The sequence below is a fragment of the Impatiens glandulifera genome, chromosome 5, assembly GCF_907164915.1.
Source record: "Impatiens glandulifera chromosome 5, dImpGla2.1, whole genome shotgun sequence".
In the NCBI taxonomy this organism is placed as follows: domain Eukaryota; kingdom Viridiplantae; phylum Streptophyta; class Magnoliopsida; order Ericales; family Balsaminaceae; genus Impatiens; species Impatiens glandulifera.
Genome location: NC_061866.1, coordinates 2,780,686 through 2,794,519, shown reverse-complemented (window position 1 = coordinate 2,794,519; position 13,834 = coordinate 2,780,686). Strand labels below are relative to the sequence as shown.

Below are 13,834 nucleotides of genomic sequence, written 5' to 3'. Positions count from 1 at the left end.
AGCTTTCGACGCCGTCCTCTTTCTCTTAAATAGGATGTGGGATGCATCTTCCAGTACCACCACATCCTCATCTATCCGCTTGTCCTCCTTCTTCTCTACCTTCTTCTGCACAACGAAATGATCGTCCACCTTCTTCTGCACCACCCTCTTACCCCTCTGCACCCCCTTCCTACCCCTCTGCACCCCCTTCCTACCCCTCTTCACAACGAAATCATCGTCCACCTACAAAGAAATCATTGAATTAGGCAACAAAAGTCTTCAATTAGTCCAAATGCAAGAATTGCATACCTCATCTTCATTATCCTCCACCCTCTGCACCACCCTCCTACCCCTCTGCGCCCCCTTCCTACCCCTCTTCACAACGAAATCCTCTTCCACCTCCTCTTCCACCTTCTCTTCAACCTTCTCTTCAACCTTCTCTTCAACATCATCTTCATTGTCTTCCACCTGCTTCTCCACCTGCTTCTCCACCTGCTCCTCCACCTGCTCCTCCACCTTCTCCTCCAAATTCCCAACATTCTCCATTTCCTACAAAAACCAGAAAAGCCCTTCAATTAGTCCAAAGGCAAGAAATAGGTAAAGTGCGCGAATTGCACCAAATGCATGAAATGCATACCTCAGTATTGTGACAACCAACTTCAACTGTCTTCTCAATTTCCAACAAAAGCCCATCCTACAAAAACCAGAAAAGCCCTTCAATTAGTCCAAAGGCAAGAAATAGGTAAAGTGCGCGAATTGCACCAAATGCATGAAATGCATACCTCAGTATTGTGTTCCCCATCTTCAACTGTCTTCTCCATTTCCAACAAAATCCCATCCTACAAAAACCAGAAAAGCCATTCAATTAGTCCAAAGGCAAGAAATAGGCAAAGTGCGCGAATTGCACCAAATGCATGAAATGCATACCTCAGTATTGTGTTCCCCATCTTCAACTATCTTCTCCATTTCCAACAAAAGCCCATCCTACAAAAACCAGAAAAGCCATTCAATTAGTCCAAAGGCAAGAAATAGGCAAAGTGCGCGAATTGCACCAAATGCATGAAATGCATACCTCGAAATTTTTTTGCCCATCTTCAACTGTCTTCTCCTCCAAATTCCCAACATTCTCCATCTCCAACAACGGCCCATCCTACAAAAACATGAAAAACGCTTCAATTAGTCCAAATGCAAGAAATATGAAAAGTGCGCGAATTGCACCAAATGCATGAAATGCATACCTCGAAATTTTCTTCCACATCTTCAACTGTCTGCTCTTCATTTTCATTGTCCTCCCCCTCCCCAACAGTGTTCTTCTCCAAGAGACCAACAATGTCTTTTTCCTGTCCATCCTACAATAAACAGAAAAGCCCTTCAATTAGTCCAAATGAAAGAATTAGGAAAAGTGCGCGAATTGCACCAAATGCAAGAAATGCATACCTCGAAATTTTTTTCACCATCTTCAACTGTCTGCTCTTCATTGCCATTGTCCTCCCCCTCCCCAACAGTGGTTTTCTCCAAGAGACCAACAATGTCTTTTTCCTGTCCATCCTACAATAAACAGAAAAGCCCTTCAATTAGTCCAAATGCAAGAATTAGGAAAAGTGCGCGAATTGCACCAAATGCAAGAAATGCATACCTCAGTATTTTTAACACCATCTTCAACTGTCTTCTCTTCGTTTTCATTGTCCTCCTCAACAATTTTTTTCTCCACAAGCCCAACATTGTCTTCCTCCTGTCCATCCTACAATAAACAGAAAAGCCTTCAATAAGTCGAAATGCAAGAAATGCACCAATTATACAAATGCAAGGAAATGCAAGAAATACATACCTCAACTTCATTATCCTCCACAAGCCCAACATTGTCTTTCTCCAAAATCAGCACATCATTGTCTTCCTCTTGTCCATCCTACAATAAACAGAAAAGCCTGTGCAATTAGTCGAAATGCAAGAAATGCACCAATTATCCAAATTCAAGGAAATACAAGAAATACATACCTCAACTTCATTCTCCTCCACAAGCACAGCATTGTCTTTCTCCAAAATCACCACATCATTGTCCTCAGTGTTCACCACATCATTCTCCCCTTGCTGTAGTTGCTTTAACATCCGTTTAATGAGAATTATGTCATCTCTCATTTCGGTTTTGATGAGCCTTATTTCATTTCTCATTTCAGTTTTGAAGAGAGTCAGTTCCTTTCTCATTACAGTTTTGAATTCATTTAGCTCCTTCGAAAGTTGATCCAATCTACATCTATCGTGGGGAGTTGTTGCTGTTGGAGTTGGGGGAGAGGATTCTTCGTCTTCGTCTTCTTCTTCTTCGTCTTTTCTACTCGTGGCGCTCTCGACTGAATAAGAGCTGCTGGTGCTGGTGCTGGGGGTAGGGTTGCGGGTTCTTCTTCTTGTGGAAGTTTTGGCTTTGGCTGGAGTAATTTGCCTTTTCTTCCTCATGACAGTTTTTTTATGAGGAACTCCATCGTCAATATCTCCAAATTTCCTCTTTCTGCAGTCAAGATCAAAAAAGACATCATAAACATTACCTCCCATATCTTCAAAGTCATCCCCAGCATATAAGATCTTCTCTTCTTCAGACAATTCCATTTGCTTAACAATCGTGCCTTGCAGGGCAGTTTGTAGATCAGAGGCAGTGCTCTTCCTCTTTGATTTGTACTGTATTATTCTTGGGCAGACAGGATCTTCAGTTTGAAGCGTCGTTTTAATTGCAAGATTGGGGACAAAAGTTTGGATCACCTCATAAGTCCACACTTGTAAGGCTAGTGCGAACCCATATACGGTATAAGAAACATCGACATCTTTTTCTTTGTCTTTGTTCTTCTTCTTCCCCGAGGCGGCATCCTTCTTCTGCAGATACAGCGTCCTGTAGCGATCAAGGTCTCTGGTCAAACCCTTCATGGTTGCTCTAAAGGCCACCTTACCCCATGGAAAATTGAGGAAGGTGTCGATGTCATCGACCATGCTGAAGAGTTTCATATTTATTATCCTCCTCGGGTCAAGGGCAAAGAGATAATGGGAAACAAGGTATACCAGCCCCAATTTCCATGCATCTTCCCTATCAGAGCAGGACAGGAATTTTGAATGAAGGTCTGCTATTCTAATAAGTGGAATACGTTTAAAATATTTAAGAACCAAAGTTGGAGATTCTTCAACCTGGTTGAAAATTGTTTGCTCATTAGGGAATCTCCCAAAATTGAGACCTGTAACCAATGCAAACTCCCTCATCCCGAAGCACAGCTCTTCTCCATTCACAAGGAACTTCATCTCCATAGAATTTGAGCTGGACTTCCTGAGGAGCATGTGGTGTATAATCATTCCTGAGAAACGCAGTAACGGGTGCCCTTTGAATAAGAATCTGAATTGGGTTTCCTCTACCCTTTCAGTTAGATTCATCTTGGCAAACTTGGCAGCAATATTTCCCATATTGGTTTTCCAGGATACCCTCCCAGCAAACTCGGGTATTGTAGTGGACTCCATCTACAAAACAAGGAAGAAGATGGGATCACCATGATAATTAGCAAAACAAAATAAGTATTTAATTAAATAGTAAGACCAACAACAAAAATGGAACAGAATAAATCATGACAGAAAATAGTTTGGTCTAGTTCAATCATAGCATCTAGTGTATAGATGCACATATATATTCCCGAGTCATCCACTCATCAAAAAGGATTTTACAATCAATGTATTCAATATAAGAACACTCATCTAGATGCAGCCTCCAATTAAACATATTAACACTTGATCAACTTTTAGAAATGCATTCAATCAAGGTAAAAGTGAAAGATATATTTGCTTCCTATAGCAAGTGCAATATGGTCCAAGAAAGTGAACATACAGTGTGGATCATTTATGGCTTTTGATTCAGCACGGCAAATTAGGAGCACGTGTTGACTAAATTTCTTAATATAACATCGAAACCTGTCTCATTGGCATTCTAATAAGGTGCAGTAAAGCAGCAAAAGTTAAACCCTAACCCTAAATACCATTTCTTCAGAAGCACATAACAAACACGAAACCTGTCTCATTGCCATTCTATTAAGGTGCAGTAAAGCAGCAAAAGTTAAACCCTAACCCTAAATACCATTTCTTCACAAGCACATAACAAAAACGGAAATGTCATTTCTTAAACGAGAAATGAATGAATAAGCGTGAAATGCATGCATGCAGAATAAGAACACTGATACAATACTCGTCATATACCCTAAAAGCATTTACACACATAAACGAAACCAGAACCAAACCCTAAACCCTAAATACATCAATATAAATCAATATAAACGGAATAATACACATCAACACCTAACCCTAACTATTAAGCCCTAAACTCACCGGAATATGTCAAAAAGACGGTGGAAAGACGATGATGTCGAATAGACGGTGGAAAGTCGAAGATGTTGGACGAGGAACGATGTTGAGGAACGATGATCTTGATCGATGTTGAAGGAAGTCGGCAGTTGAGAAGACGTGGTTTTGGAAGTCGGAGTGGGAGGGAGAATCGGGGTGGTTTTGTTTTAAATTAGGGCCGAAATATTATATATACGACTAAAGACGCGATTTACCATGGACGCAATTTAATCTAAATCGCGTGAGTTCATCACCGCGATTTAGATTAAATCGCGTGCATGGTAAATCGCGTACATTTAAAAACGCGAATTACTAATCACGCGTTTCATCTAAATCGCGGTGATGAACACACGCGATTTAGATGAATCGCGTGATTGGTAATTCGCGTCTTTGAGCGTAAGAAATGGCGCCGAAGGGGTATTTCCGACATTTCGCAGGGCAAAAGGGCCCTTTTTGCCAACTTTAGTAGGCGGGGGCCCTTTTTGGAATTTCCCCTGTTATGGGGGCATTTCATCAAATTTCCCCATTAGGTTGAATCGAAAATTCTTATGAAGAACCAGAGAAAGAAAAGAATGAAGGTAACCCTAGTCACTTCTTTCTTTGATTTTTTATATTTATTATAATTTTAACTTCTTAGCTAGCTACTTTATTTAAATATAATTTAAAGTTTTTTTATTATAATAACTTTTGAATCAATTAATTTTATAGATATATATAAAAATTGATATATTTTTTTATTAATTATAATAATTTATTTTAAATATATAATTATTAAAATAACCAATGTGTAGACACCTTTATTAATAATAATAATAATATTAATAATATATATATATATATATATATATATATTATAGGACCAAGTAAAAAAAAAAAAAATATATATATAAGTATTTAATTATAGGGAAATTTGACCCCCTTAATTGCATTAGATGCATAATTTTTATTGAACGGGTGACCAGGTGACCATTTATTTATTTTTACGAAAATACCTTCATCTCAATACCCTCGTCTCGTAATGTCATCTCGTAATGGACTTTCATGTTTCGCGAAAGGATTAGGTTTTATATAAATGCTTTAAAAAATTTCGTTTTGTTATTTTTCTTTTTCTCTCTACCCCCACTCTCTCTCGCGACAGTCACGGGCTGCTAAACCAAAACTTGTTTTAATTCATTATTGTTCATCATACGTATCGATTTATATTCTTATTTTCACTATGTTAATCTTCAAACTTTAAACAATGAGGTTGTTCTTATTGTTCATCTTGTCGATGATATTTGCATATTGATGTTCAGGGAAGATTAATGAAGATTAATGTTCACGATGGAATGTCCCGATGGGACAAGATTTGATGATGCTGTGAATTCGGTTCCGTTTCAGGGAAGATTCACGTTTCGCGATGGGATGAGACTTCACGTGTTTCAGGGTGATCGATGTTGATATCTTCTCAAATGAAATGATTAAATCACGAAGGGATATCCCATTGTGAACATTAATCTTCCCTGAATATTAATATGCAAATATCATCAAGATGAACAATATGAACAACCATGAATAATATATGAACAACCAATGAACAATAAATAAGAACACCCTAATGGTCATGGTTTAGAGTTTGAAGATTATAAAACAAGATTAGAACGGATTTTGAGTATTTATATAAAAACTTGTCAAAAAATAATAATAAAGGGGTCACCTTCTTAATAAAAATTATGTGGTGATACAATGTGCAATGAATAATGGATGTTAAGGGATTCTTTATTAAGGTCATTTCGTCAAATTTCCCTATAATTATAGGGATACATCTTAATAATATAGGGAACAAGGTGAATTATATTTTTTTTTTTACTTTTTTGTTTAAATAAATTTAAGAAAATCTTAAGAAATTGATATAAAAATAATTTATTTTAAATAAATAATTATTAAAAAACAAATACACACCTATAATAAAATATAAATAATTATAATAATAAATAAATAAAAATTGAGCATACTTATTAATATGCTAAAATTGAGCGCATATATATATATATATATATATATATATATATATATATATATATATATATATATATATATATATATATATATATATATATATATATATATATATATTTTTACATACTTTGTTTAATCAGAAATATTTGGTCAAAATTAGTTGAAAAGAGCCTATACATCCACGGCATAATCTAAAGCTCTCTAAGTTATGATAAATATTAAGTTTAAGGTCTTAGCTCCTTTATTTAAATATAAAATTAATTAAATATAATTTAATATAATAACTTTTAAATCAAGATATATAAAAATTGATATTTTTTTTTATTAATTATAATAATTTATATTAAATATATAATTATGAAAAAACATACATTTGACCAAGAGTATGAAAAATAGAGAAAATAATAAATTAAAGATAAATATTTAATTATTAGTTTGAAAATAGAAATTTAATATATAAAATATATAATGTGTAATGTAATAAAAAAAATATGACTAGAGTATTAATGAAAGAAAAAATAATAAATTAAATATTTAAAAAATAAAAAATAAATATGACTGAATATTATTAAAAGAGAAAAATAATAAATTAAAGATAAATATTTAATTAGTTTTAAAATAAGAAATGTAATATATAATGTGTAATATAATAATAAAAAAAAAAAGATGACCTAGTAGAATGAAAGAGAAAAATAATAAATTAAAGATAAACATTTAATTAGTTTTAAAATAGGAAATATAATATATAATGTGTAATATAATATAAATAAAAAAGATGACCGAGTATAATGAAAGAGAAAAATAATGAATTAAAGATATTTAGTTAGTTTTAAAATAGAAAATTGCTATATATATATATATATATATATATAATATATATATATATAATGTATATAAGAGTTCACATAATCATCTAAAAAATTATTTGAGTTTCAGTTTTCCCGCTAGCCATTAGTAAGAAAAACAGAAAAAAGAAGAAACAGACACAAAAATGGAAGTTGGAGATATCCAAACAGGTGAATATGATATAAATAAAATAAGTTTCACATAAACTATTTAGCTAACAAATTCTATGTTTTGATTGGGAGATAAGCAGGTATGTTAAAGCAACTAGCATACAAAGACTTAGCAAAAATGACAGATAATTTTAGCAAGGAAAACTACATTGGGATTTTTCAATTTGGCGAACTTTATCGTGGCTTTTTTGATAAGGAACACTTTACAATAAAGATATGGACTATATCTAATCTAACAAATAATGTTATGGGATTTCGTGAACGCAATCTAATGGTACTGTTTTATTATATATTTCTCAAATTTTCATGAATTTTTGTATTTATTAGTTTTAAGGAACACTTTGTTTGTTTTGTCAGGATGAACTGATCATGCTTTGTCATGAAAGACTTGCGCACCCATGCATTGTTAACTTGTATGGATACTGTCGTGACAAAGAGAATCTTGCTGTTGTTTATAACTTTAAATCCATGTATTCACTCGAGAACATATACCTGCAAGGTTTGTTTTATTTTTTCAGTTGAAGTAGCTCATGTAACCTTGTTTTACCATTTTAATTGTTAAAAGTGTTGGATGCTAACAAAATTATAAGATAGGGTTTTGGAGAAAAAATTGGCATAAACCATAATAGAGAGAAATTGTATTCAAAATATTTCTAATTTATTAAACTTTTGCGAAACAGTTGTGTTACTTATGTATATTTGTTTACAAGAGAATTCTAACCCTAATATACATTTAGAAAGTCAAGCATATTATGTATTTAATAATTATTGTTATTCTTATCAGAAATTCATGTTTGTCCTCTAAATTTGATCTTTTTTTATACATAATTTGTAACTTTATCTGAGTATTTCTTCTGTTATACTAGAGGATTTCACATGGTTACAAAGGATGAAAGTTGCATTTGGATTGGCATGTCTCCTCGCGTTTTTACACTCTAAACGTGGAGATCTCGATTCATTTGTAATTCGCAATTTGTGTGCAGGACATATAATGTTGGATGAGGTAGTTTTTTTGCATTTTTAATAACAATATGTTCACGATATTTAATTTTTTTTCCTTTTTATTTGCAGAATTACAACCCAAAGTTGGTTGATTTCAGCATGATAACAGGTGGTTTTTTACCAAATAAGCAAGTATATTCTATTCAACCAGCTTATGGATGCGTTGATTACTGGGACACAGACTTATTTCGAAACCACTCGACTCATTTAGGTATGCTAATTTCTCTATGTTATCATTAAAATAGTTGTGGTCACGATTTTTATTTCATCATATATTGCTCAAGTTTCTCCAATCCTAGAGGTTAAGCTTGTGTACTTCCATTGTAGGTGCAAATTGTGGGTTAAACAAGATATGGCAGTTTTTTATTTACTTAGTCTGTCTACATGTAGAATATAGAATATAGTAGGTGCTTTTTTATATTTATATTTATATTTGACAAATCACATAAATTTTGACATTACCCTTTTAAATTTTAGATTATACCCTTAATGTCATTATGTTTTTGTTAATCCTTTCAAGTTGTAAAACTAATTCCTTATCCGATTCTAACCTGTCTGCCATTCTTTTTTTATTGGCAATACATGGCATTTGTAATCTCTTTCTTTCTGCCAAAAAAACACTCAAAACATACATCCCATTATGAGATCACTTTTGGGAGAAATGTTAGGAATTTACAAGATTGTGGATTAATTTTGGTATAGAAGCAGTTTACAATCAGAAAAAAAAAACTAGGATGCAATAATTAAGAATGGATAACATTGAAATCTCCGTCTAAGAGTTTGAATGTGTTTGGAGTTGATTTTCTGAATTTATAAATTTCAAGACATATATAATAATCAAGGTGACATTGTTGTTTGAAGTTCAAGGTATATTATTTATCTTTACATTTTCATTATATCCATTAGTTGTATTAAAGTTATGTGGTTTATATTCTTGATACTTATATTGCATTAAGTTTATGAAATTGGCATGTGTTCATATCTGTAACTAGTGTCTTGTCATATAAGGGAGGTGGCATCTCATACATATGTGAACTATTTTATCAAATCCCATGATGAACAATCAAATAAGTATAATCTTTTCAGATTTACAATGAAAAATTGCAGATTTAAACCAGCCTTTCATTAAACAGTTGTACGAAAATTATATTTCTTCATTAGTTGTTTTGAGAGTAAATCATAAACATATTGTGTTGGTTGATACATTGTTTTGAGATGGTTTTTTGAGCTTGTTGTACCTTTTTCTTTTTATTAAGTTAGTAATGGGATTATCTACGATCGTGTAAGTTTACATATATTTTTATTTTATATCTTGTAAGATATGTATTACATCGGAAAGTTATGGTTTTGATTGGCAGCAACCTGGACAAGTAAGAGTGATGTGTTTGCATTTGGTGTTATGCTTGTAAGCATGTTGTCAAAAAGAGTAATTACTGATGAATTTGAAGAAGAATTTAAGAATAATGCTGGGCCTTATCCAGGCGAATGGGCAAGTAGAAAATATGAGATTGACAAATCAATCGTTCACATGAGCTTGGAAAGAGATTCAGGCTTTTCTTATGCTGACGGGCAAGTCCTTTCATTGTTGGCCGTGAATTGTACATCTAACTATTGTGAAGGTCGACCAAGTATGATGAAAGTTGTTGAAACTTTTTTAAAACTGCAAGTATTCAAGGATCATAAACATAAGGAATTTTTAAGTGTGGAAAGATATATGAAGAGTAAATTTCGTCCCTCTGTCTCTTTTGGTATTGGGAAAAGTAAACTCCTGCTCAATACCGAAATAGGTAAACATTTGTTATGACCCATCATTTATTTTGTAAGATAGATTTGTTGAGAATTAATATTTCTTTTGTATAATACGTTATTGAACGATTTCAATAATAAATATTTTTAATGTCATTATTTTGTGTTTCTTATTCAGATTATTTTAGTTGTGCTTATCTGAAAGATATGGAAAGAATTGGTTCCAACGCCTTGAAGAGATATACTAACAATTTCAGTGAAGAGAATTACATTGGAAGGTTTCAGTTTGGCAAAATATTTCGTGGGCTGTTTGAATGTTATTTAAAAGGGCCTATGTTCGTCACGGTGAAGATATGGGATGAGGACCAAAATCCGCAACATAATTTACTGAGACTAGGGGTACTATTATTTAAGAATATCAGTTTCTGAACTTGTGGTTGTTTAATTTAACTGGATATACACTAAACACTAATCTGCAGGATGAAATATTACTTCTTCATCATGAAAAGTATACTTGCCATCCTGGTATGGTTAGGATGTATGGTTATTGCACTGAAGATAAACATGTTGCTATTGTAATTTTCTTAAAGCCCATGAATTCCATACGAAATCTCCTGTCTAGAGGTATACTAGACTTCACGTTATGGATGCAGCATTTTTAATTTAGTAGTTACAAATATAGACTTTAAATGTTAAAATTGTTTTATATCTAGGTGATTTTTTATGGCTCTATAGAATTAAAGCTGCATATGGAGTGGCTTCTCTCCTCAAGTTTCTACATGATGTATCGCATCACATGGATCCTTTCATTATTCGTAATTTGGATGCAGCTCATATATTATTAGATGAGGTCTTTTATTTTATTTTTTGGAATATTTTAAACATTGTTTTATTTTTTGTGATATCTTAAACAATATGATATTCAGGAATACAATTCAAAGTTAATTGATTTTGGCCTGATAACTGGTGGGATTTTTCCAAATCGACCAACGTATGCGGTTAAATCAAGCTTTGAATGTAATGATAGAGTGTTTCCGGCTTATGACAGAAGTGGTATGCTTTTTTCTTATGCTTGAGAAAAAAATTGTACTTTTAACTAATTTTTTAAATAATATGTTTTGTAGGCACTTGGACTACAAAAAGCGATGTATATTCTTTTGGGGTACTTCTTCTCTGTTTGATATCTAAAAGAAATGTAATGGAGCCATTGTTTTCCTACGATGGATGGTCGCTTACTTCAAACGACATCAAGAAGATACTCGTGCACAAGAGTTTACAGAATGATTCAACATTTAATCATGTTGATGGGCAAATTGTTAAAAGATTGATTGTTCAATGTGTACATACTAATCCAGCTTGTAGGCCAAATATGTCCCAAGTTATAGAGGTTTTAGATAAACTAAACGTAGTTGAGAGATACAAATACTTTATTAGTCCAGATGAGATTTCTAGAGTGAACTATGTTAATCATTCCAACATGCCTAAATCACATTTACTCCAACATGTTTAAATCACGTTTAATTTCTGGAATTTTATGATTTTCTATGTTTATAACAAATATTATGTTGAAGTGTTTTATTACTCTGTTTAAATATAAATTTAATTTTATATTATTAATTAAATATAATTTAAAGTTTTCTATAATTACTTTTATTATAATAACTTTTAAATTAATTGATTTTGATACATCTATAAAATTGATATTTTATTTTTAATTATTTTTAATAATAGTCTTTAAAATAAAACAATAAATATTAAAATATAATACAAAATCTATTAGAATAAATTAGAAATAAAACACTATTTCTAGGTCAAATTTTAGGATTTTTCAAATGAGGTCATTTCAAGGCTTGATTTTTGTTCAATTAATTTTGAAATGATGAATATAGTTGAACTGAACCAAAACAATAAAATCATTCAAACATTAAAACATTTTTTGAAGATTTAATCAAAATCCAAAAAAATTCAAAAACACAATTTGATCAAACATGATCAAATCAATATTACAGTTGTTTAGAAATATCTCCAACATGTTAACAAATATGTATAACAACTAACTAGATCAAAAAATCCAGATTAAAACTAAGGGCATGCTTGATAAGTGGTTTTTGTACTCGGGAATGGGAAAATGAATGAAATAAGATGTTTGGTTGGTGGTTTTAATTCCAGGATATTAATTTTATTCCCGGATTAAAAAAAAATTGGATCTATGGAATTGCGTAGGTGATTGGACATGCATTTATCACATTTATATATTTCCAATTTAACATATTAAAAAAATATTGTATAAGTTCAAACATAAATTTATTTATTTATCTGCCAAAGTAATATCAAGCCAAATAGTTTTTACAAAGATAACAAATAAAGAGGCAATTGGGTTCAGATAGGACTCAAAACTCCTGCCAATTGCATGACCAGACATTGTTAAAAACATCAAATACTTCGTACAAAAACACATTTGACAAAAAACTTTAAAAGATGCGCAATACAAAAAAAAACATATTAATATGCCCTGGACCTTCGACCTTGACAAAAACCGACCCAACAAAAAGGTCATTCTCTAATTTTAAATTTTTTGCAGTTATTCTATGCCCTGGAGCCATGTCAAATTCAAAGTGTACCTAAAAAATGGTTTAGGTCAAAATCCGATCGATCACGATCAAATCTCAGCAAATAAAATCCTAGACAGAGACGCATGTCAACATTCCGGGCAATTGCCAGAGCGATTAACAATTAAGATTGGAGATATATGATTGCAATAGAAGTTATTGCAAGTATTTATCTGATACCGAGAACAAAAAATGAAATTCCTTAATGCATAATCATAATCATAATCAAAATGACTAAAAATCTTAACATGACCCATGGAACACCAATACCCAGTCCGGGGGCCAATTTTGCTGCCCAAGTCAAGTATTGTTAAGCTATTTATAAGTCAGACTATCAAAAATATTGTTAAGCTAATAATGTATATTGAATAATAGGCTTAATAATTGAAGTGAACAATAAGGTATTTAAAACTATATGTTTCATTTTATATAATAATTACCTTGAGACTCATTATGTAAGGCATCATCACTATGTATGGAATAATTACTATTGTTATCTTACATGTTTGATACAATAAGTTAGTATGTCATATATATATATATATATATATTAATTATTATAGTTTATCTAAATATTCAAAAACTCATACATTAAAAACTCACTATAATAATTCATTATAGTGAAAAAAAATCTACGTTTAAGAGAACAAAGATCATAGGTTGAATTCTCCCTTAGAAAGGTTGAAGTAAAATATAGAAAGGTTTGAAGTAAAATATAGAAAGGTTTTGAAAGTTGAAATAGAATGTATGTATTCTTCATAAATTTAAAAAAAAAAAAATGAAAAATATAAACTCATTTAGAAATATTTTTTCAGAAAAATTGAGTATTATGTTATATTTAAACTAAAAAGTATGAATATAATAATTAATTAAACTATATTTTAAAATATTATTTCATATAATCATATTTAGATTTTTTTTATGAATATTTATTGTCCACACTAAAGTTGGGCATCGTGCATAAACATTCGTATCCGACTCGGATAAGTCGTGTTAGACTCTCAATCGTGTCGTGTTGTATCGTGTCTCAATCTTATGCGTGTCGTGTTGTGTCGTGTCTCAATCTTATGCGTGCCGTATCGTGTTTTGACTCACTCAAAATATTATGATTCACGAACTATTTTG

General features: G+C 31.8%; 1 protein-coding gene across 1 annotated transcript; it reads left to right on the top strand.

The window, feature by feature from the left end:
- The first annotated feature begins 5,661 nt into the window (after positions 1–5,661).
- LOC124937846 (G-type lectin S-receptor-like serine/threonine-protein kinase B120) lies at positions 5,662–11,610 on the top strand. Its single transcript, XM_047478176.1, has 11 exons — positions 5,662–5,764; positions 7,433–7,626; positions 7,710–7,851; positions 8,219–8,355; positions 8,424–8,565; positions 9,713–9,952; positions 10,279–10,499; positions 10,580–10,724; positions 10,814–10,950; positions 11,027–11,153; positions 11,225–11,610. Exons 1-11 carry the CDS (start codon positions 5,662–5,664, stop codon positions 11,608–11,610), a joined length of 1,974 nt encoding a protein of 657 aa, XP_047334132.1.
- The last annotated feature ends 2,224 nt before the right edge of the window (positions 11,611–13,834 follow it).

Excerpts from the sequence above, each read along its gene's own strand:
- LOC124937846 (XM_047478176.1), top strand. The coding sequence starts at position 5,662 with ATGGAATGTCCCGATGGGACAAGATTTGATGATGCTGTGAATTCGGTT. Across the intron at positions 9,953-10,278 it reads TTCATTGTTGGCCGTGAATT|ATTATTTTAGTTGTGCTTAT; the intron begins GTACATCTAACT and ends TTTCTTATTCAG. Across the intron at positions 11,154-11,224 it reads TCCGGCTTATGACAGAAGTG|GCACTTGGACTACAAAAAGC; the intron begins GTATGCTTTTTT and ends TATGTTTTGTAG.